Here is a 20,175-nt window from a genome sequence, read left to right on the forward strand (position 1 = left end):
TTGCCTTGGGCCTCTAAAATCTCCTCACCTTGGGCCTCTAAGATCTGCTTGCCTTCTGTCTCTGAGGTCTCCACTTCTACCCCTGAAGGGGGCTTGCTTTCTGACTCCGAGGTCTCAACCTGTACCCCTGGGGTCTGCCCTGCCCTGGAAGGCCGCCTGCTTTCTGACCTTGAGGGCCGCTTGCTTTCTGCCCCTGAGGGCCGCCTGCTTTCTGTTCCTGAGGGCCGCCTGCTTTCCGCAAGCGAGGGCCGCCTGCTCTCCGCAAGCGAGGACCTCCTGCTTTCCGCTAGTGAGGGCCGCCTGCTTTCCGCTAGTGAGGACCGCCTGCTTTCCGCAACCGAGGGCCGCCTGCTTTCCGCAACCGAGGGCCGCCTGCTTTCCCCTAGTGAGGGCCGCCTGTTTTCCGCAACGGTGGGCCTCCTGCTTTCCGCAACGGTGGGCCTCCTGCTTTCCGCAACGGTGGGCCTCCTGCTTTCCGCAACGGTGGGCCTCCTGCTTTCCGCAACGGTGGGCCTCCTGCTTTCCGCAACGGTGGGCCTCCTGCTTTCCGCAACGGTGGGCCTCCTGCTTTCCGCAACCGAGGGCAGCTTGCTTTCTACACCGGAGATATCCTCACTTTCAGGGGCACCTTCTGCTCCTGAGGTTGGCTGGCTTGCCTCACGAGACAGTTTTCCTTCTGTAGCTGGAGTCTGCTCTCCTTCTACGCTCGAGGTCTTGTCAGGTTCAGTGGCGGGGGTCTTGTCGGGTTCAGTGGCGGGGGTCTTGTCGGGTTCAGTGGCGGGGGTCTTGTTGGGTTCAGTGGCGGGGGTCTTGTTGGGTTCAGTGGCGGGGGTCTTCTTGCTTTCTGACTTTGAAACCTTCCCTGGATGCCCCTCTTCTGCCTGGACAGCTTCAACCGTGGGGGGATGCCCTATTGGCCCTGCAGCCCCAGCCTCAGGGGGATGATACCTTTCTTCTGGCCGGGCAGCCCCAGCCATCGGGGGATGCTTCCCTTTGGCCCTGGCAGCCTCCGGTGTCTTGATTTCTTGTGGCTGGCCGCCGCCCTCCTCTCCGCTGAGCTCCCGTCCGGCGGGGCCTTCGGTGGACTCCTTGGAAGCGGGTGAGGGCGGCGGGGGCGGCGGGGCTGCCGGCTGGGCCGAGACTTTTATTTGAGGCTTCAAGCTGTGGCCCCTCACCTGCAGCGGCTCCCAGCTGAACCACAGCCTCTGGTGCAGGATCTTCACGCATTTCCGGGACTTGGTGCCCCTGCCTGGGGATCGGGAATGGGTCGGGGTCGGAGACGGCGAGCGGGAGGACAGCTTCTTGACCTGCAGGGTGTCCCGGATGCTGTCGACCTCAGGGATGACGCTGGCCCACGGCGGCGCCTTTGGCCGCGTCCGGCCCTGCTGTCTGCTCGCCAAGCGGCGGCCCTTCACCTGCATCGGGACGCGGCGGCGGAGGTAGCCACGGGCGCGCGTCGAGGGCCGCAGGCCCGGCCGTTTGGCCCCCGGGGCCCAGGGTGAGGACTGCAACCACGGGTCGATGCTCCACCAGCTCTGAGGGGTCAAGCCCTCCTCTTCCGCCGCCAGCCTGCGGCCCCACACGGCCACCCCCCGCTGCCGGACCGAAGCGCGGCGGCTGTAGCCTTGGTGCCGGCAGCTGGGGCCCGCATCCCAGCGCCAGGTGCCCACCTCCCCGCCCCAGGGCCATGGCCACACCCGCACCCAGGCCAGTCGGCCAGGCCTCCAGCCCAGGCACACCCTTATCCTCCACCCCGTCGCCTGCGCCCGCCCGCCCCGGCATCGGACCCGGCGACGCCCCCTCCCCCGCCCCAGCCCCAGCGCGCCCCCAGTCCCGCCCTTGCCCCGCCCCTGATCCGCCCGCGGACCCGCCCCTGGCCTCCCTGCCCTCCGCCAGCCCAAAGGCGTGGGGCTGGAGGGCGGAGGGGCGGCGCAGGCGCAGCAGCTCGAGGTCCGCTGCGCGCCCCGCCCCTGCGCCGAGGGGCGGGTCTACGCCTGCGCACCAGCTGCTCTGGGACGGCTCGGGGAGAAAGGCGAGTGAAGGGGCGGGGCAAGAGATGGGCCCTGGAGGCTGGGGAGACCCGGGACTGTTTCCGTTTTGTTATTCCATCTGAGCATCCCCAGCACCTAGTAGAGTGCACGACCATTAGTAGGTGCTTTATTGAGCACTGTTCATTAATGCTTGTGCAATGATTGGCGAGGAATGGGGGTAGGGCGCGAGAGAGGAGGGACGGAAAGAAGGGGATGGGGACTTAGCGGAAAAGAGCCTCGAGGCGTGGGAACCCTGCCTGTCCGGAGGGGGCAGCGCTCGGCCCCCAGCTCCTCTCTCTTCGGTTTCCCCCGCCCGCTAACTGCGACCTGCATTCCCCCTTAAGAGGCAGCGCCCGCTGCCGGGAAAGACGGCCAGACAGGCCAATGGAAGCACGGAGGCCGGGCCCTCGGTCCATTCAGAGCGCATTGGGGGCGGAGCCTCGAGATCTACGCCTCTCTCTAAATTACTCTCTCGAGGGCAGGGGTGGAAGACTGGGCCGGCGCGGTCCCTGCAGGCTCCATTCATTCTTCATCAGAGCGGGGCGGGGTAGGAGGGCTGCAGGGGTGGCGAGAGTCTCCCAGGGCCGGGAAGGGGTCGAGGCGGACGAAGCGCCCAGGCGGCCAGAAGCTAGCCCTCGCCCTCCCTCTCGTAGGAGCAGGAGAGTGGAGGTGTCAGAGGACCAGTGATGGAGGAGAATCCCGACCCCGGGGAGGAGCGCCAGGTAACGGGAGAGAGGGACGGAAGGAGGGAGGGAGGGAGGGACGGACGGAGAGAAAAATGGAGAGAGGGAGGGAGGGAGGAAGAGAAGGATGAATGGAGGGAGGAGGGAGGGATGGAGGGAGGGAGGCTGTGTGGCTGCAGGTATGGCTGTCAGATGCCTTGGCTGGGGCCCGGCTTCCAGGAAGGGTCCCTCGGGCTTTCAGAGAATGGGGAAGGGGCCCCTGAACAGGCAGTAGAGTGAGGGCCAGGGCAGCTCTCCGAGGGAAGGCGGGGATGGGGAGGTCACAGAAGACCGGGGCCATCACTAGCCCAAGCTCAGTTTACAGATGAGAGTCAGTGTGCTCAAAGCCAGGCAAGACGAAATCAGCAGAGCCATGGTTGGGCCTCCACATCTCTGGCTCCAGGCCCTTTGCTCCTCCCTCCTCCTGAGTCAGTCACATCCTGAGGGAAATCCCTGAACTGAGTGGCCTACGGGACCCCAGGATCCCCCCCTCCCCCCCTCTTCTGCCTTCTCAGGCTGATCCCATGTGAGTGTCTGTGTGTGTCCATGTGTATCTGTGTGTGTGTGTCCGTGTGTGGTGTATGTGTGTCCATGTGTGTCCGTGTGTGTCCATGTGTGTCTCTGTATGTGTCCGTGTGTCCATGTGTATCTGTGTGAGTGTCTGTGTGTGTCCGTGTGGTGTATGTGTGTCCATGTGTGTCCGTGTGTGTCCATGTGTGTCTCTGTATGTGTCCGTGTGTCCATGTGTATCTGTGTGAGTGTCTGTGTGTGTCCGTGTGTGAGTGTCTGTGTGTCCGTGTGTGGTGTATGTGTGTCTCTGTGTGTGTCCGTGTGTGGTGTATGTGTGTCTGTGTGAGAGTGTGTGTGTGTCCATGTGTGTCCGTGTGAGAGTGTGTGTGTGTCCGTGTGTGGTGTATGTGTGTCCGTGTGTGTCCGTGTGTGTCCATGTGTGTCTGTGTGAGAGTGTGTGTGTCCGTGTGTGTCCATGTGTGTCTCTGTATGTGTCCGTGTGTCCATGCGTGTCCGTGTGTGAGTGTGTGTGTCCGTGTGTGGTGTATGTGTGTCCATGTGTGTCCGTGTGTCTCTGTATGTGTCCGTGTGTGAGTATCTGTGTGTCCGTGTGTGAGTATCCGTGTGTGTGTCCGTGTGTATGTCCATGTGTGAGTGTCTGTGTGTCCGTGTGTGGTGTATGTGTGTCCATGTGTGGTGTATGTGTGTCCATGTGTGGTGTATGTGTGTCCATGTGTGGTGTATGTGTGTCCATGTGTGTCTGTGTGTGAGTATCCATGTGTGTGTCTGTGTGTGTGTCCGTGTGGACAGGCAGAGAGCAATGGCTGACAGCAGGCCCAGCTAGTCTCCAGGGACCCTGCCTTGCACTGACCGTCACAGAGAGAACAGACCCAGGGACTCGGGACACTGAGACAGGGAGGGCAGGAGAGAGGCGGTCTCCCGGTGGCTGCAGAAGTCAAAAACGTTCTCAGAGCAGGAGCACAAGTTGAGCGGCCTGAGCCTCCCCGGAGGAGACAGGAGCGCAGGGCCCTGGCGGGTCCCGTGGCGTGGAGTGCAATTGAAACCAGTCTGGCCCAACTAGAAGTTATTGAAGGCCCACGTAGGGTGCCGTTGTGGGGGGTCTTGGGGTCCTGCCCCTGGTGTGTTTCTGTCTGTGTGAAGAGGTCTGGGCCCTCTTAAGTTGCAGTGCAGCCCCCTGCTTGAGAGTAGTGGGGGGCGAGCCCCCCTTCTGTGGGCGGCTCTTTTCCATCCCTAATGAATGCCTTGGCTGGTGGGATTCCTTAGTCTGTCGGAGTGTTCCTCAAACCCCTGCCTGCCGTCCACGGCCTCCAGGTGAAAAGGAAGAGGCCAGTTGTTCCACCACAAGAGGACACCTGTCACCCCTCCCCTTGGGCCAGGGGTGCTCCCTCCCCCCCGCTGTCTTGGTCTCTGTCATGGAGGGGACTTGAAGGAAGAAGGAAGGATACCACCATCTGTGTCCCCCTTTTTGATTGGTAACCTTCACAGACACAGATCCTTATGGAAACCTTCCTGGTGGGTCTCAGGCTGATCATACCCATTTCACAGATAGAGAAGGCTGACAGATGTGGAAAGGGAACTGCCCTGGAAGGCTTGGCTCCTGACAGTGAGCCTTTATTTATGTAGCTCCTTCAATATGCTCTGCACTTTGACCTCCTATCTCTGGGGAGCCCCACCCCAGTGGTGTAAGGTGAACGACGCAGAGACCCCAGCTCCCCAGGCCAGTCTCTAGGATCCAGGTCTCACCAGTTCCCTGCCTGAAAGCCAGCTTGCGCCCGGGCGGACAGCCAGCCTCCCGAGTGAGGGAAGGGGAGTCCTAGGAGCACGGGCCAGTTTCGTGTCCACTTCTGAAGGATGTTCTTGGATCGTTCTGGAGACTCGGGGCCACATGAGGGACTGGGGCAGGGGCAGTGAGGACGCGTGAGCTTAAGGAGACACGAGAGCCCCAAAGTGGGGCGGGATCCGAGGTCCCCGCCCAGCCCCCACCGCTTTGGTGACCGTGGCCATGGGCCCCTCTGTAAAACCTGAGAGGGCCTTACTAAGGGCTTTGCTGCGAGGATTCTCGGGCCGCGGGGGAGCGGTGGGCAAGGAGGGCAGATGGGCCGGCCAGGGGCCCCGCCCCAGCGCCCCCTCCTCAGCCCCGCTGTTTCCGTGGGTCTGCAGGGAGATGGCGCCTTGCAGGTGGAGATCTCCGATGCTGTGAGTGAGAGGGACAAGGTGAAATTCACAGTTCACACCAAGGTGAGGTCGTCACTCCCCCCCACAGAGACTGGTTCCGAGGTCAGGGGCCTCTAGGCCGGGCCTTGGGCCTCCTCCAACCGACCCGGGTTCTGGCTCCCCGAGCCCCATGGGGATTGTGGGAAGCATCCCAGAGCAGAGCATGGGGGAGGGGGGGAGGGTGCCCGAGGGGGGAGGCGAGGTGGCCAGGGCGCCTCAGTGGGGCCCCTTCCTTTCAGAGCTGCCTCCCCCACTTCAGCCAGACCGAGTTCTCCGTCGTCAGGCAACACGAGGAGTTCATCTGGCTCCACGACGCTTACACTGACAACGAGGACTACGCGGGCATCATTGTGAGGCCCTGGACTCGGACCCCAGGGCTGCCCCGGGAGCTGGCAGGGACCCCTGGAGGCCGAGTGCAGCCGGGGAGGGGGGAGGCGGACCGGGCCCCGGGAGCCCGCCGCAGCCGTCTCAGCTCCTTTCTGTTCTGAGCAGATCCCCCCGGCTCCCCCCAAACCAGACTTTGAGGCTTCGCGGGAAAAGCTGCAGAGGCTGGGGGAGGGGGACAGCTCGGTCACCAGGGAAGAGTTTGCCAAAATGAAGCAAGAACTAGAGGGGTGAGACACCCCCTCCCCTCCTGCGTCTACCCTCCCTCACCCCTCGGCTCCCGTATCCAGGGGTGTGTCATAGTGGCTGGGGCGGTCTGGCACCAGGAAGCCCCGAGTTCTAGCCTGCAGCAGTCACCAATCCTCGCTCCTTCCGGCCTCTGACCCTTCTCACAGAGGGGCTAGCCAAGGCTCCTCTGTCACAAAGCAGTCGGGGAGGCCCTGGGGCCCGGGGAAGACTCCGCTCCTTTGGAGAGAAGTTGGGGCACGCTGATCAGCCCCTTGGGTTAACAATGGGAGGAACGACAGGAGAGCTCATCTCCTCACAGAGGATTCAGGACCTTGGGCAGCGGGGGATAGAGCAGCAGGTGCAGCAGTGGTTAGAGCATCAGGCCGGGAGTTCAGATTTGGCCTCAGACACTCATTAGCTGCAGCACCCTGGGCAAGTCCCCCCCCCCCCCCCCCTCCCTCGGTCTGCCCCATTTTCCTCATCTGTGAAATGAGCTGGGAAAGGCAATGGCCCACCGCCCCAATCTGCTGAGAACCCCAAATGGGGCCCCGAGCTACCAAAAACCTCCGTTTTATGGCCCAAGTAGATTAAGGGACTGGAGCAGGTCAGGGAGCAAGGCAGGTGGGCCTGCACCACTCAGGCTTCAGGGCTCCCTGGTGGCCCACTTGACCCCAGCCTGCAGGGAGTGGCGCCCTGGCTCCAAGTGGGGCAGCTGATGTAGGCAGTGTTGGACCCGAGTTCCAATCTAGCCAGATAGTGAGACCTTGGACAGCTCACTAACCTTTGCTTCTACTACAAAAGGGGGATAATTCAGCCTCTGCCTTCCTCAATGGTGACAAACAGGATTTGTAAAAGCACTCAGTGCTTATACACACTAAATGGGAATAATTGGCCATAGTGCCTGGCACACAGTAAGTAGGTGCCTTATAAATGGGACTATTTGGCCATAGTTCTTGGCATGCAGTAGGTGTTGTATAAATGCTTCCCTCAGGGACTTTTTTGACTATAGTGTCTGGCACACAGTAGGTGCTGTATAAATGGGACCGTTTGGCTATAGTGCCCAGCAAGCAGTAGGTGCTGTATAAATGCTCCTTCCCTAAGAGTCTGTCTGGTCCTAGTGCCCAGCACACAGTAGGTGCTATATAAATGCTTCTCCTTCCCTCAGGGAGTACCTGGCCATCTTTAAGAAGACAGTAGCCATGCACGAGGTGTTCCTCCAGCGCCTGGCTGCCCATCCCACGCTGCGCCGGGACCACAACCTCTATGTCTTCTTGGAGTACGGCCAAGATGTGAGTTGCCCCCAGACCCTCCGAGCAGCCCGGAGGGGCCTGGCCAAGGCTGACCCTGCCCCCATCCCTGTGGGAGGGGCCTGGCCAAGGCTGACCCTACCCCCATCTCTATCCCAGCTGAGTGTTCGTGGGAAGAATAAGAAGGAGCTGTTCGGGGGGTTCATCAGGAACATTGTGAAGTCGGCAGACGAAGCCCTCATTACCGGAGTGTCAGGACTGAAGGTGAGGGCCTGGGGGGGCTGAGTGGGCCAATGTCCAGTGGGAGCTCAGGCCTCCTCTGGCCTAGTCGGTCCCAGAGACCCTGGGGGCCGGGTTTCCCTAGTGGAGGCCCTTGGGCCTCACCCTGCAGGCCTCTCCCCTCCACCTCTGCCTGCCTCCTAGGAGGTGGACGAGTTCTTCGAGCACGAGAGGACCTTCTTGCTGGAGTACCACGCTCGAATCCGGGACGCCTGCCTGCGAGCCGACCGCGTCATGCGCTCCCACAAGTGTACGTGGGGACCCCCGGGGCCCCTCCTGAAGGCCCAAGCGGGGACGAGCCAAGGTGTGGTCTTTCCCCGTTGCCCACAGCCCCCCGCCAGGCTCTGATGGCGGACACGCCCCTAACAGGCTTGGCCGAGGACTACATCCCCATCTCCGCGGCGCTGAGCAGCCTGGGCACCCAGGAAGTCAACCAGTTAAAGACGTGAGCTGCCCCTTGCCCCTTTTGCCTGTCACTCTCCCCCAGGCCACTAGGCCCCAGGTAACCGGGGGTGGGGGGTGTCCAACAGCCTCGCCCACGCCGCTTCTGCCAGAGGGATGCCAGGGCACCCCCGGGCAAAGGCCTGCCCCTCTCCTTTCCCAGGAGCTTTCTAAAACTGGCTGAACTCTTTGAACGTCTGAGGGTGAGAAGTCCTTCCTGCTTTTGACTTGGCCCCGTCCGTGGGAGGGCACCTTGGGGAGGTGGGGGGCAGGCACAGGGCCCAGAGATCCAAGTGGCTGCCGAGACCCTGGGGTGGGGACCCGCAGGGGAGATGGGCCCCGCGCTGCCCCAGTGTCCCAGGGCGCGGAGCCTCCCCCCAGGGCCAGGCCCTCCCTCGTCCGCCCCACAGAAGCTGGAGGGCCGGGTGGCCTCCGACGAGGACCTGAAGCTCTCCGACATGCTCCACTACTACATGAGGGATGCCCAAGCAGCCAAGGTGAGAGGCCCTTCTGGGCGCTGCCCGGGCCCGGCGCTCGGCCCCAGCCTCGGGGGGCCTAGCCTCGCCTGGCTCCCGGTCTCCCTCCCCTCAGGACCTGCTCTATCGGCGGCTGCGGGCGCTGGCCGACTACGAGAATGCCAACAAGGCCCTGGACAAAGCCCGGATGAGGAACCGCGAGGTGCGGTCGGCGGAGACGCACCAGCAGCTGTGCTGCCGCCGCTTCGAGCGCCTCTCGGACTCGGCCAAGCAGGGTGAGTGAAGGGCCGGGCCGGACCCCCCCCACCCCACCGGAGCGGGCCAGTGCAACCCGGTCTCCTGTCCCTTTCTTTGGCTCAGAGCTCACTGACTTTAAGGCTCGCCGAGGCTCTGCTTTCCGAAAGAACCTCATCGAGTTGGCTGAACTGGAACTCAAACACGCCAAGGTAACGCTGCCTGCCGGTGGGGGAGGCGGAGGACCACGCCCAAGATGGCGGGCAAGGTCGGCCCCCTGGCTGAGGGTGGGGAACTGAAGAGCTCACTCTGATGGCAACGGCTCATCCACCCCAAGTCGTCCTGGGCCCTGCCTCCCCACCCAGAGCACCCCCTTCTCTCTTCCCCAGGCCAGTACGCTTCTTCTAAGAAACACCCTCATTGCCCTCAAGGGGGAACCCTAGCATCCTCCCCTACCCGCCAATCCACAGCCTTCCCTACTCTGGACACGTGGACCACGAGGGGCTGCTGGGGGTGACGGGCATCCACCACCCCTGAACCTAGAGTGGCCCTCAGCCAGGGCTGCAGGAACAGCCCGGGGGCTTCTGGACAGTAACTGCCCTGGCCCTCCAGAGGTCAGCCCCATCCACACCCGTGTAAACTTCCCTTCACTAATGGAAATAAAAGTTCTTGCTCTGAATCCAGTGTGTCCTGTGCTCTCTTTGAGGCTGGCCATGGGGGGGGGGGGAGGCGCTAGCCTCCATCCCAGGGTTTCCCATCCAGATTAACTGGGGCTCACTTGGCAGTTACTTCTGGTCCTTCTCCAGGGATCCCCAGTCAGCTGGGGAGGGGCGGGGCAGGCTCAGAAGAGTCCTTCTCTCCCTCCAGGCAGGGCTGCAATCACTGCCCCCTCTCCCTGGACACCCAGAACAGAGGGACTGAGCCTCAAGCCAAGCTGTGCCGGGCGGCCTCCTCTGCAGCTACCACATGCCCCAGGTGACGGCTGTGCAGACCAGAGGGGCGAAGGCAGCCTGCTGTGTTTAGCCCCCCCCCCTTCCACCCATCCCAGAAAAAACCAGCCTTCGAAGCAGCTCACCTTTTTATTTATTTGTCTTTTTTTTAATTGAACTTTCCTTTTTACTGGCGCTGTAACTTTCCTTTATACTGGCCACATGAGTAACTGGGGGGAGGGGAGCCGGCTGTGTGGGGGGAAGGGGTCTCCACAACATTCCATTTATACACAAAACTAAACAACAAGCACAAAGCCACTATTGCAGTTAGAAGTTGGCAGCACCGGGGAAGGGGGAAAACTGGGGGCATCAGTTAAAAAAAATACTGGCCTCCCCCCCATCTGGGCGTCTGGGAGGGGCTTGGTCTGCTACAACTCAAGAGGAATGAGAAGATCAAAGGCGGTTTGGGAAGGCCAGAGCCACTGGGGTGAAGTGGGGGAGGTCAGGGGTCGGGGGGCGGTTTGGCAAATGGGTGAAGGGATTGCCCTGCCCCTGCTGGGATCCCCCCAGCCCCTCGGGTCTGGCAGGAAGGGGGCAGCCTGCTCTCCCGCTGGGCTTGGCCAGCCCCAGCAGGGGAGCCGGAGGTGGGAGACTCACAAGGGCTTCCCCTCCAGGGAAATCACGGCATTGCCCCCCAGTTTCTCGGCCAGGGTACAGCGATCCTTCACTTCCTCGTAACAGTTGGCTTGTAATTCGTGTTTGATCCCTGTGAAAAGGAATTGGGAGGGGGGTCAGAGCCAAGGAAGGCTTAGACCCACCCCCGCTTTACAGATAAAACCCAACCCCAAGCTTCAAAGGTCCCACCACAGTCAATCAGGCTCCTCACCCAGTTCTTCAGACCCAACGAAATTCGGCCTTGCGCGCCAAAGAGGGTTACGCTATTGGAAATGCCATCTCACACACGCACGCGCATACACACACCTGTCAGTTTCTTCTTGATGGCGTCCTTGGAGCTCGCATAGATCATTTTGCTCTTGAGGGGGGCACACTCGGGGGCCCTGGGAGGAGAGACAAGAGTTAGAAAGCTGGGGAGTGCGTCCTTGGCTCTGGGCCCAGCCTCTCCAGGGGATCGGCACCCCCCAGACTCACCAGAAGATGAACACGAGGTCCTCCTTCTTGCTCTCCTTGGTCTCGTAGGTAGCATCATAGAGGGCGTAGCGGCAGTCCTTGTCTGGTAGCATCTTGACAAAGGTGGTATAGGGGTCATCCACGGTCTCCCCCACGTCACCCACCAGGATCTCCTTGCCCTCTTCCAGCACAATGTTCTTCTTGTCCTCGCTCAGGCAGAACAACACGGCCTTCTTGCGCTTCTTCACCTCCTCGGGTGTGGAGGACTTGCGAACCTTCATGTCGTTGAACACCTTAATCACTCCATCTGAGACTGCGACCCCAGAGGCCTGTGGGCACGGAGAGCTCAGTGAGGGAGATGGGACGCTCTTCCCGGGGCCCGTCCCATCAGACTCAAAGAACAAGTGATTGGCTTAGTAACAAAGGGGAGTAGTTAGAAGAATACTTCCAGTGTTTTCTCATTTGATATTCTTAACAGAGGAAATAGCTGGGTCCCATTTTACAAAAGCATAAACAGAGGCCAAATGATTTTTGCCCCAAAGCAAAAACTAACCAGTCTCAAAAATTGCATTTATACTCAGGTCTGCCTCACTCCCAAGCCTTAGCTGCTGCTTTCTCCCTAACCCTAGTACCTCAAAAACATAGAATGGGGCAGATCACCAAGTAGTAAGGTTTCATTGTTGATTGAGATTCCCTGGCTCCTACCCTGGGCAAGGAGGTCCTGACCCTGAGAACCCTGGCCTGGCCAGCTGGGAAATCCACTTTGGATTCGGGACCCCAAGAACCCAGTTGGGCAAGCCCACCTTTCTTTGGTACCAAGAATCAGGGGGAACAGCTACTGCTTTAAGGGGCCGCAGATTGGGGGCTGATGGGAGGCCTGGCCTAGAGGTCACCGAATCACTGAGGACACCTACTCCCCAAAAGATTTGAACTAAAGGGACAAGATCACGGCCTTTCCAGGCTAGGACCACGTGGACTGTGGGGCTCCACGGGGGTCCTGCTCTAGCGTCCCTCCTTGGGGTTGGGGGGCAGGCTTTCAGCAGCTAGGCTGCTGCTTCCTGAGTTCGAGGGGAAGGAGCCTACCCGAGGAAGACGAGCACAGCAACCATTCAGGAAGGGGAGGGCACGTCGGGCGGGGACTACCCCCTTCCGGACCTACTTCCCCAAACTGGGCCCAGGCCTTAGAGGTTCTCCTGCCCCCCCGCCCCCAGCCTGGGGTGGTCTTGAAATGCCAACACCCCGCCCTCCTTCCAGCTGCTGGGCCGCGTGCTCAAGGCCCAGCGTGAGTGCGCCCCCTCCCTTTCTCTCCCTCCCCCTCCCCAACTGTCCTTCGCTTTGCTTCAGCTCTCGGAAGGAACGCGCATGCGCGACGCCCCCGGGTACAGGAGCCGCGCGCGCCACTAACCCCCCCTTTCCAAGCACCACTTAACGGTTGGGGAGGGTCGCGCGCGTGGCCACTTCGCCCAACAACCGTCAACGTCAGACGAGCGCGCGCAGGGAGAGGGGGCCCGCCGGCGCGCGCGCGCCCGCCCGCCCGGCCATCCGCCTGGCGCACGAGCCCCTCCATCGCTGCCGGTCTCGCCCGCGGCGTCCCAGGAGGGGGAGGGGAAGAGATGGAGAGGATGGAGAGGAGGATGGAAAGGAGGATGAGGACACCGCCCCGCCCGCTGCACCGCCTACACCACCCCCGCTCCCGGGCGCCGGTCCCCCGCGGAGCTCTCTGGCCCGCGCTCACCATGGTTCCGGAAAGGAGCGAGCGAGCGAGCGAGGGAGGGAGGGTGAGGGAGGAAACGAGGGCCACAGGAGAGGAGGGAATCGCTCCTTCGCCGCCGCTGCCTGGAGCCGACTGAACGCGGCCTCTCCCGGCCCCTTCCGTTTAGTAGGAGCCGCACAATGAGAGGCGGGGCGAGCTTCCGGCGCTTCGGGGACGGGGCCGACGGGAAATGGAGTTCCGTCGCGCTGCGCCGCCCCGGGGCACGCCGGGAAGTGGAGTCTCCCCTTCTCCTCCACTGCGGGTCTAGCTCGGGCGTTCGGCCCCTGCGGAGAGGGGCGGGGCCAGAAGCGCCGGGAGCGCTCCTCCATTGGTCTATGTCTCGGCCTCTGCTGCCCTGCTGATGCCTGCTCGGGCTCCCGGGGCGAGAGACTGGAGTCCAGGTCCTTGTTACAGCTCTAGGTCCCATTTTACAAAGAGGAAAGCGGAGGCCCAGAATGGCCTCCATATACGGCAGACGGAGAAACTGAGGCTCTCTGCCTCAGAAACCACAAGCCCAAGAACTTGGGCTTCCACATGAAGCCTTTTTTCGAGGGGCCGGCCAGAGACCTAGGGGGGCACACTACGCTGGACGGGTTACCGTGGTGTGGGAATGGGGGGAAGGAGCAGGGGGTTGTGTCCCCATCTCATTCCCTCGGATATGCGGATGGCTGAGGTTTGCAGAACTGTTAACGGAGAAAACAGACCCCCATTTTGCAGATGGCAAAACTGAGGCCCAAAACATAGGCAGTGATTTGTCTCGGGTAATCGGCGGACGGAAACCTCAAAGCAAAGGCAAGGCCAAAGCAAGGTCGCCCCCGCCCTCGCGGCAGCTCTCCCCGCCTACTTCCAGCTAGGACAGAGCCCGCGACTCGAAGCGGCCAAGGAGAGTTGCGCTGTCGCTGGGGAGGCGGGCCCCGAGCCTTCCCCGTGGGAGGGGAGGGGGCGCGAGACTCGCGGTCGCCATGGAGACCGGCCCCCACCCACCCGTTAGCCTGCAGCTTCGGGATGCCCCAGATCGCCTTATTAGGACAAGAGCCGGGAGGGGGCGGAGCCAGGGAGAATGCTCGTTCACCTCGCCTTATATGGAAACTGAGCCTTATTTGGAAACTGCGGGAGGTCGGGCGAAGCCTAGCGTGTGCTTGGGGGAGGGGGGGGGGGGCTCGGCTGAGGGTGGGGGCGGGGAGGGGGCCAGCTGGCCTGGCCGCGGCTCTGCTTGCCCCGGACTCATCGATCAGTCGCATGCCAGCCTTTCCTGCCCGGCTCCTCTCTCTGTATATACCCAGGGCTCTATCCAGGGAGTTTCCTCTGCGGGTTTCCCAGGTTCTATCGGTCTCTAGACATTTCCCGGAAAACACTGCGGATTTCCCGGGGACTATCCGGCCTTCTCTCTGGACATTTTCCAGTCCCCTCTGCTCATTTCCAAGGTTCTATCCAATATTACCCCCTCCCCCGCTCCATCCGGTGTCGTTTGCAGAACTCTCGGGCTCTATCCAGAATGCACAGCCCCCAGGCTCTATCCTGTCCTTTTTTGCCCAAGCTCTATCCATAATGCATTTTTGCAGATCTCCCGAGCTCGATCCAGAATGCTCATCCCCCAGTTCTATTTGGTCCCCTTTGCAGCTCTCCCAAGCTCGATCCAGAATGCACCCAGCTCTATCCTGTCCTTTCTTGCAGATCTCCCAAGCTCGATTCAGAATGCACCCAGCTCTATCCTGTCCTTTTTTGCAGATCTCCCGGGCTCTATCCAGAATTCACCCCCCCTCCCCGCTCCCGGCTCTATCCGGTCCCCTTTGCAGATCTCCCAGGCTCTATCCAGAATGCACATCCCCCACTTCTATCCGGTCCCTTTTGCAGATGTCCCGGGCTTTAGCCAGTCCCGTCTGCGGGTCTTCCGGGATTCCGTCCCCTTTGTGAATTCTCCAGGTTTTATCCGCCAAGCTTCAGTCCCCTCTGCTTTTCTAGGCTCAGTCGCTTCTCCATGCCCCCTAGAGGATAATGCCCTTTCTTGCAAGTGCTCGGGCCTCTAGTTCTCTCTGCACGCCCCCTAGAGGCTCCTATCCTTCCTGCAGATGCCCAGGCCGATCCCGCTCAGTGTAGAACCAATGGAACCCAGGTCAGAGCGGCTTTTTCTGCCCTCCGACCACAGGAGACGCTGTTGCCGTTTTCCCCACCCCCCCACACAATACTCCTCGCTCCTTCCTTTTTCCTAGTGCCAGAATGCGGAAGAGGTGGAGCCTTGACTCGGGTTCCCCAGTAGGAAGAGCCCAAATACTGACTGCCGGGGGCGGGGGGGAGGGAAGGGCGGAGGCAGGGGGCGGCGTGAGAGCCTTTGTTCAGAAGCCCAGGAATAGTTGGGCTGGGGGGAGTAGTGTTACACCCTCAACTCCGGCAAAGCCCGAGAGCCAGGGCGGGGCCTCGGGGTCACGTGCGCCGCCCCCAGCCTGCTCCGGACGGCCTGGGCCTGGGCTGGCTCATGGCTGCGACCGCGCCCCGCTTGGGCCGGAAGCGGCCCCTGCCCGCCTGTGCCAACCCACTTTTCGTGCGGTGGCTCCGCGAATGGCGGGACGAGGCGGCGGACCGGGGCCTGCGGACGCGCTTCGTCTACCAGAAGGTGGGCTGAGGGGAGGGGTGATGGGCGGGGCCTAGAGCGGGGCGGGGCGAGTGGAGGCTTTTCGAAGGTGGGCGGGGTGAGACAAGGAAGGGGGCGGGGTGTTTGGTCTGGGAAAAGGGGGGGCTCTCACAACCCGGGTGGTGGAGGGGGCGTGCCCGGGGTTTCGGGGAGCCCCCCGGGGCAGATTCAGGGGGCCCTCACAGATCCAGCCCGTGGCCCTGCAGGCCTTGCGCTCCCTGCTGCGGTACCCCCTGCCCCTGAGGAGCGGCAAGGAAGCCAAGATCCTGCAGCACTTCGGGGATGCTCTGTGCCGGATGCTGGACCGGCGGCTGGAGCAGCACCGGGCGTCCGGCCCGGCGGACCTGGGTGAGCAGCGGGCTCCGGCGGGGACCTCCCTCCGCACGGCCCCCACGGCTCCACAAACCGGCTCCTCGTGGGCCCAGAAGCCTTGGGCTGGGGGAACGGTGTTGGGTGGGAGAGGTGAGGGACGGGCCCCCCCAGGCCAAGTCTGCAGGGGTCCGTGCTGCCCGGAGCTCTCCTCAGAGTCCAGACAGTGGGGCAGCCCTAGCTGGTTTCCGAAGGTGTTACACCCCCCCACCCCCCCACCCCCACCCCTGCGCCTCCCTCCCCCACCGCACCCCCCCTGAGGCCAGGGTTCTTCCTCCAGGCCTCAGCCAGCCGCCGGACCCGGGGCTCCCACCAGGAGAGTTGAGCAGACCCCCCAAGGAGTCGGTGAGGAGGCCCCCCCAAGGCTCGCTGGGGACGTGGGGCTCTGGGCTGCCGCCCCTACAGCTGGCATTTCTTCAGCACTTGGGGGGTGGACACAATCCCCTCCTTGGAGGAGCTGGGGGGGGCAGGGATCCTTTGCTTCTTCAGGGTCCCCACCAGCTGAGTTTAGAAAGAAGCTCAGATCCTGAGAAGGGGTAGGAAGGAACGGATGCTGGGGCGCAGAGAGGGGCCTGTCCTGGGTTATCGAGGACACTAGGGGGAAGGTGGTACAAAGCAGGAGAGGCAGCTCTGGTTTGGGGGGGTCTGGGGAGAGGGCCGATGGGGGGATGTGGCTCTGGCGGGCAGTGAAGGAGATCAGGATGACCAGGAGGGGGCAGCCATGGGGGAGCTCAGGTGAGAGGTTGGGGCCACGAGGGCACCGAGACGGGTGTAGACAGGGAGAGCGTGCGGCCTGCGACAAGGCCCCCTGGGGCCAGCAAAGCTCCTGAGGCTCAGGGGTGACCCCCCCTCGGGAGGGGGGCAGCTCTGCGAGTCAGGGTCCTCTGGCGGAAGGCAGGACCGAGGCGGGGTGGGCGCTTGGGGCCAGGACGCTCTTTTTGACTGTTGCAGGGACCAGGCCGGCCCAAGGCTGGTGGCCGCGGCAGCTACAGGCCTCCCCGCCACTCGGCCGCTCGGGCAGTGCTGCTGATTCTCTACAGGGAGCAGCTGGTGAGCCCGGGGTGGGTGTGGGGAGGACGAGAAACCGCTGCTAGGGGTCGGCGGCAGCGCCCGGGTGGCCAGGCTGTCCCTGGGGGCCCTGACCCTCCTTCTGCCCCTTTCTTCAGGATCCTGAAAGCCCAGGGTCCCTGAGCAAGGAGGAGCTGCTGCAGAGGTGTGAGCAGGAAGCCCCCAGGGTAAGAGTAGGGGTGGCCGGGTTCCCCAAGAGGCCTGATGGGAGGCTCGCCTTGGCCTTTGGGCCCGGGAGCTGGCACACTGACTGGCATCTCTGCCAATCTGGGGGCGGGGAGGGGGCCTCCTGAGAGAGGAGAATCACTCTGGGCCCCCTCCCCACTCTGGTTTGAGGCCCTTGCTGCTTCTGCCTCTCATGCCTGCCCTGTGTCTGGTCAGGGGGTCCCGAGTGGCCGCGGCGAGCCATGGCCGGCCCTGCGCTCTCTCCTTCACAGAAACCTCATCCAGAGCTCCCAGTGGCCAGCCAGGTAAGGCCCGGGGCTCCGTTTGCCGCCGCGACCCTCGGAGGGCTCGGGCCTGGTGCACCAGGGGCCACCCCCTCCCTCGGCTCTTCTGCCTTCTGCAGGTACTCGCTGACCCCCGCAGGCCTGGAGCTGTCCCGGGAGCTGGCAGAAGCCGAAGCTCAGGAAGAGCCGCCTGCCAGCCTCCGGCCGAGATCCACCCAGCCCCCTGGCAGGGAGGCAGAGGACGGGCCCCAAGGAGCGGTGGCTCGGCTGTGAGTGCCAGGTCCTTGGCCCCTTGCCTTCTGGGCCGGCTTCCTCTGGGCCGAGCAGCCGTCCTCTTCCCGGAACAACTCCCTGACCCCTCAGGCCCCAGAGGAGGGTGTGGTGGTCTGGGCGCCCCCTCACAGGCGCCTCTGTTCCCACAGAGTCCGGGCTCCAGAGCTGCCCCTCGAGCTGCGGCCAGGGGAGTACAGGATCCTCTTGTGTGTGGATGTCAGCGAGACCACAGGGTGAGGGGGAGGGGGAGGGGGAGGAGGCAGAACCAGGAGGGAGGCTGTGCCAGGGAGTGCCAAGGGCTGCGTGGGGGGGCACAGACTCCACTGTTTACCAAGTGTCAGTTGCTTTCCTCAGGCTTTAAAAAAGCCCCTCCCAGCTCTGACCCCCACTGTTCTAAAACACCCCCCCAGCTCTGACCCCCCCCCCGATTCTAAGGCCCCTGCTCTCTTTGTGCCCACAGGGGCAGCCGTCGACCAGACATTCTGAGGGAGCTGCAGCGCCTGGGAGTCCCCCATGATGTTCGGAAGCTGCACGTTGGGGACTTTGTTTGGGTGGCTCAGGAGACCAGGCCAAGAGAGCTGAGTAAGGCGGGGGAGGGCTGCACGGGGTGGGGGCTGCACAGGGGGGTGTACGGCAGGGGGGCGGGCAGAACCAACCCAGCTCCTGCCCCCAGCCCGGCCTGCTGAGCTGGTCCTGGACCACGTGGTGGAGAGGAAGCGTCTGGATGACCTGTGTGGCAGCATCATCGACGGACGCTTCCGGGAGCAGAAGGTACGGGGCCCTCGGACACGAACGGTCCCTTGGTCCCTTGGACTCTGGATCTAGACTCGGTTCTCCTTCAGCTGGGTTCGAATCCCGCTCTTGTCGGGGCTCGGCCGCGGGCTCTCGGCCCGAGGGAGGTGGCAGGGAAAGCTCTGGAGGCCGGAGCAGGGGGGCAGGGCCCCGGCCTTGACGCTGCCCCCGCTTCCCTAGTTCCGCCTGAAGCGCTGTGGGCTCAGCCGCAGGGTGTACCTGGTGGAGGACCACGGCTCCGCCCACAACCTCAGCCTCCCGGAGAGCACCCTGCTGCAGGCGGTCACCAACACACAGGTGAGCTGGGGGGGCGGCCCGGGAGCCCTGGCAGGCCCTCCCCTCCCCCCTCTAACCCCTGCCCCCCTCAGGTGATCGACGGCTTCTTCGTGAAGCGCACTGCGGACCTCAAGGAGTCGGCCGCCTACCTGGCCCTGCTCACTCGGGCTCTGCAGAAGCTCTACGAGGTAACGGGCCGCTGTGGGGCAGGGAGGGTGGGGGTGGGGCTGATGGATGGCTGTCTGCAAGCGCCCGCCCGGGTTTGTCTTTTCTAGGGTCAGACTCTGCGATGCCGGCCCTGGGGGGATGAGGGAGAAGACCCTGGGGCCCAGACGCCCCCCTGCTCCCTCTTCGCCTTCAGCTCCTTCAACGACGCAGCCATGAAGAACAAGGTGAGCGCCCTCCTCGCTCCCCCTGCCCGCCCCCCGCGTCTCAGGGGCTTCCTCCTGACCCCTTTTCTTCCCGGCCAGGCTCAGTCGGTGAGGGAGGTGTTTGCCCGGCAGCTGATGCAGGTTCGGGGCGTGAGCGGGGAGAAGGCCGCCGCCCTGCTGGAGAAGTACCAGACCCCCGCCAGGTAGGCTGGCTGCCCCCTCCCGCCGCTTATCCTGGGCTGTGGGCCCTCGGCTCTAAGTCCAGGGCGTCCCAAGGGGTGGGTGGAGCCACGGCTCCCGGAGCTGCTGTGGGTGGGGGCGAGATCTGGGGGCAAGGGGCTGAGCGGGGGCACCTGGGAAATCCAGAGAGGAGGTTTGGGGGGAAAGAGGCTGAGGTCAGCTCTGAGTGTCCGTGAACTTGGGAGAGCTGAGCTGCAGTGTTGGGGTGTCTGCTCCCTGGGGGGGGGCACATAGGAGAGGGCCCAGGATGGGGTCCTGGGGAGCCCAGCCAGGTGAGGGCGAGGAGCCGAGGAGGAGCGGTCAGACGGGCAGGAGGAGGGCCGACCCCCGGGTCTGGCAGCCAGTGGGTCACTGTGGGAGCCGTTACGAGACTGGAGAGAATGGGGGAAGCGGCGAGAGCAGACGTGGAGCGGTCAGTGTAGACGGGAAAGGGCAGAGAGACTCGGGCACAGGGAAACAGCAGCTTGGTTTGCTGGTGGGCTCTCCCTCAGTTCCCCTCATCAGACTGAGAGCCCTGGGCGCAGGGATGGCTGACCCTTCTCCACCCGCCCCTTAGCACGCCAGCCTTGCAGGGGAAAATGGCGGCCCTTGGGGGGGGAGGGGCCGCGGCACGTCCACGCCGCTTCCCAAAGACTGACTGTCCCGTCTCGCGCTCAGGCTCCTGGCCGCCTATGACGCCTGCGCCAGCCCCCAGGAGCAGGAGAAGCTGCTGAGCTCTGTCAAGTGCGGGCGCCTGCAGAGGTGAGGGCTGGAGGCCGGGGCGGGGGGGAGGGGTGGGTGGGTGGCAGGGGCCTGGGGGCTCTCCCGGTCACCTCCCTCTCCTCTTGCCTTGCAGGAACCTGGGCCCAGCCCTGAGTCGGACCCTGTGCCAGCTTTATTGTACCCCTGGACCACTGCCCTGAGCCTGGAGGAGACGCAGCGCGGGGCTGGGGGACTGGGTGGGGACGGGACCACAAACGTTTGCATTTAATAAACGTCTCAGACCGCTGGGGTATGGAGTCTGCGGGGGGCGGGCACCGGGGGGCACTAGGCCCCTCTCAGTGTTGTCCATGCAGACGCTTCTCCGGGCCCACGAGGGCACCAGCAGTTGGGGCGTCCTTGGACGGGGCCAG

The 20,175-nt window shown here is 63.4% G+C and overlaps 3 protein-coding genes across 6 annotated transcripts; 2 read left to right on the top strand and 1 right to left on the bottom strand.

The window, feature by feature from the left end:
* Positions 1-1,903: 1,903 nt before the first annotated feature.
* Positions 1,904-9,465, top strand: SNX32 (sorting nexin 32). Of its 4 annotated transcripts, none has more exons than XM_051964611.1 (14): positions 1,904-2,032; positions 2,684-2,752; positions 5,444-5,521; positions 5,737-5,847; positions 5,990-6,111; positions 7,275-7,398; positions 7,516-7,620; positions 7,780-7,885; positions 8,005-8,080; positions 8,240-8,279; positions 8,487-8,573; positions 8,668-8,827; positions 8,913-8,998; positions 9,176-9,465. In XM_051964611.1, exons 2-14 carry the CDS (start codon positions 2,717-2,719, stop codon positions 9,227-9,229), a joined length of 1,185 nt encoding a protein of 394 aa, XP_051820571.1. In that variant the 5' UTR covers positions 1,904-2,032; positions 2,684-2,716; the 3' UTR covers positions 9,230-9,465. The 4 variants fall into 4 exon arrangements, with proteins under 4 accessions (XP_051820571.1, XP_051820569.1, XP_051820572.1 ...); XM_051964609.1 differs by lacking the exon at positions 1,904-2,032 and adding an exon at positions 2,039-2,148; XM_051964612.1 differs by lacking the exon at positions 1,904-2,032 and adding an exon at positions 2,056-2,152.
* Positions 9,466-9,852: 387 nt separating this feature from the next.
* CFL1 (cofilin 1) lies at positions 9,853-12,687 on the bottom strand. Its single transcript, XM_051967055.1, has 4 exons — positions 12,579-12,687; positions 10,865-11,172; positions 10,697-10,773; positions 9,853-10,481 (listed from the first exon to the last, which is right to left on the bottom strand). Exons 1-4 carry the CDS (start codon positions 12,579-12,581, stop codon positions 10,369-10,371), a joined length of 501 nt encoding a protein of 166 aa, XP_051823015.1. The 5' UTR covers positions 12,582-12,687; the 3' UTR covers positions 9,853-10,368.
* Positions 12,688-14,957: 2,270 nt separating this feature from the next.
* Positions 14,958-20,051, top strand: MUS81 (MUS81 structure-specific endonuclease subunit). The gene is made up of 16 exons (XM_051967050.1): positions 14,958-15,207; positions 15,432-15,573; positions 15,875-15,939; positions 16,546-16,644; positions 16,761-16,829; positions 17,044-17,132; positions 17,231-17,380; positions 17,534-17,617; positions 17,845-17,966; positions 18,058-18,155; positions 18,357-18,473; positions 18,545-18,640; positions 18,728-18,844; positions 18,923-19,026; positions 19,721-19,804; positions 19,899-20,051. The coding sequence occupies exons 1-16, from the start codon at positions 15,070-15,072 to the stop codon at positions 19,963-19,965; spliced, it is 1,641 nt and encodes a 546-aa protein (XP_051823010.1). The 5' UTR covers positions 14,958-15,069; the 3' UTR covers positions 19,966-20,051.
* Positions 20,052-20,175: the final 124 nt, after the last annotated feature.

Source organism: Antechinus flavipes, chromosome 6 (genome assembly GCF_016432865.1).
Source record: "Antechinus flavipes isolate AdamAnt ecotype Samford, QLD, Australia chromosome 6, AdamAnt_v2, whole genome shotgun sequence".
NCBI classification, from domain to species: Eukaryota; Metazoa; Chordata; class Mammalia; order Dasyuromorphia; family Dasyuridae; genus Antechinus; species Antechinus flavipes.

What these genes read in the sequence shown, in the direction of transcription:
- CFL1 (XM_051967055.1), bottom strand. An exon ending in GACCTCGTGTTCATCTTCTG is followed by an intron (nt 10,774 to 10,864) that starts GTGAGTCTGGGG and finishes CTCTCCTCCCAG; the next exon opens with GGCCCCCGAGTGTGCCCCCC. An exon ending in CATCAAGAAGAAACTGACAG is followed by an intron (nt 10,482 to 10,696) that starts GTGTGTGTATGC and finishes TCCTTTTCACAG; the next exon opens with GGATCAAACACGAATTACAA.
- MUS81 (XM_051967050.1), top strand. Translation starts at nt 15,070, where the DNA reads ATGGCTGCGACCGCGCCCCGCTTGGGCCGGAAGCGGCCCCTGCCCGCC. An exon ending in GATGTCAGCGAGACCACAGG is followed by an intron (nt 17,618 to 17,844) that starts GTGAGGGGGAGG and finishes TTGTGCCCACAG; the next exon opens with GGGCAGCCGTCGACCAGACA. An exon ending in AGGCGGTCACCAACACACAG is followed by an intron (nt 18,474 to 18,544) that starts GTGAGCTGGGGG and finishes TGCCCCCCTCAG; the next exon opens with GTGATCGACGGCTTCTTCGT.
- SNX32 (XM_051964611.1), top strand. Translation starts at nt 2,717, where the DNA reads ATGGAGGAGAATCCCGACCCCGGGGAGGAGCGCCAG. An exon ending in CCGGAGTGTCAGGACTGAAG is followed by an intron (nt 7,621 to 7,779) that starts GTGAGGGCCTGG and finishes CCTGCCTCCTAG; the next exon opens with GAGGTGGACGAGTTCTTCGA. An exon ending in GAAGTCAACCAGTTAAAGAC is followed by an intron (nt 8,081 to 8,239) that starts GTGAGCTGCCCC and finishes CTCCTTTCCCAG; the next exon opens with GAGCTTTCTAAAACTGGCTG.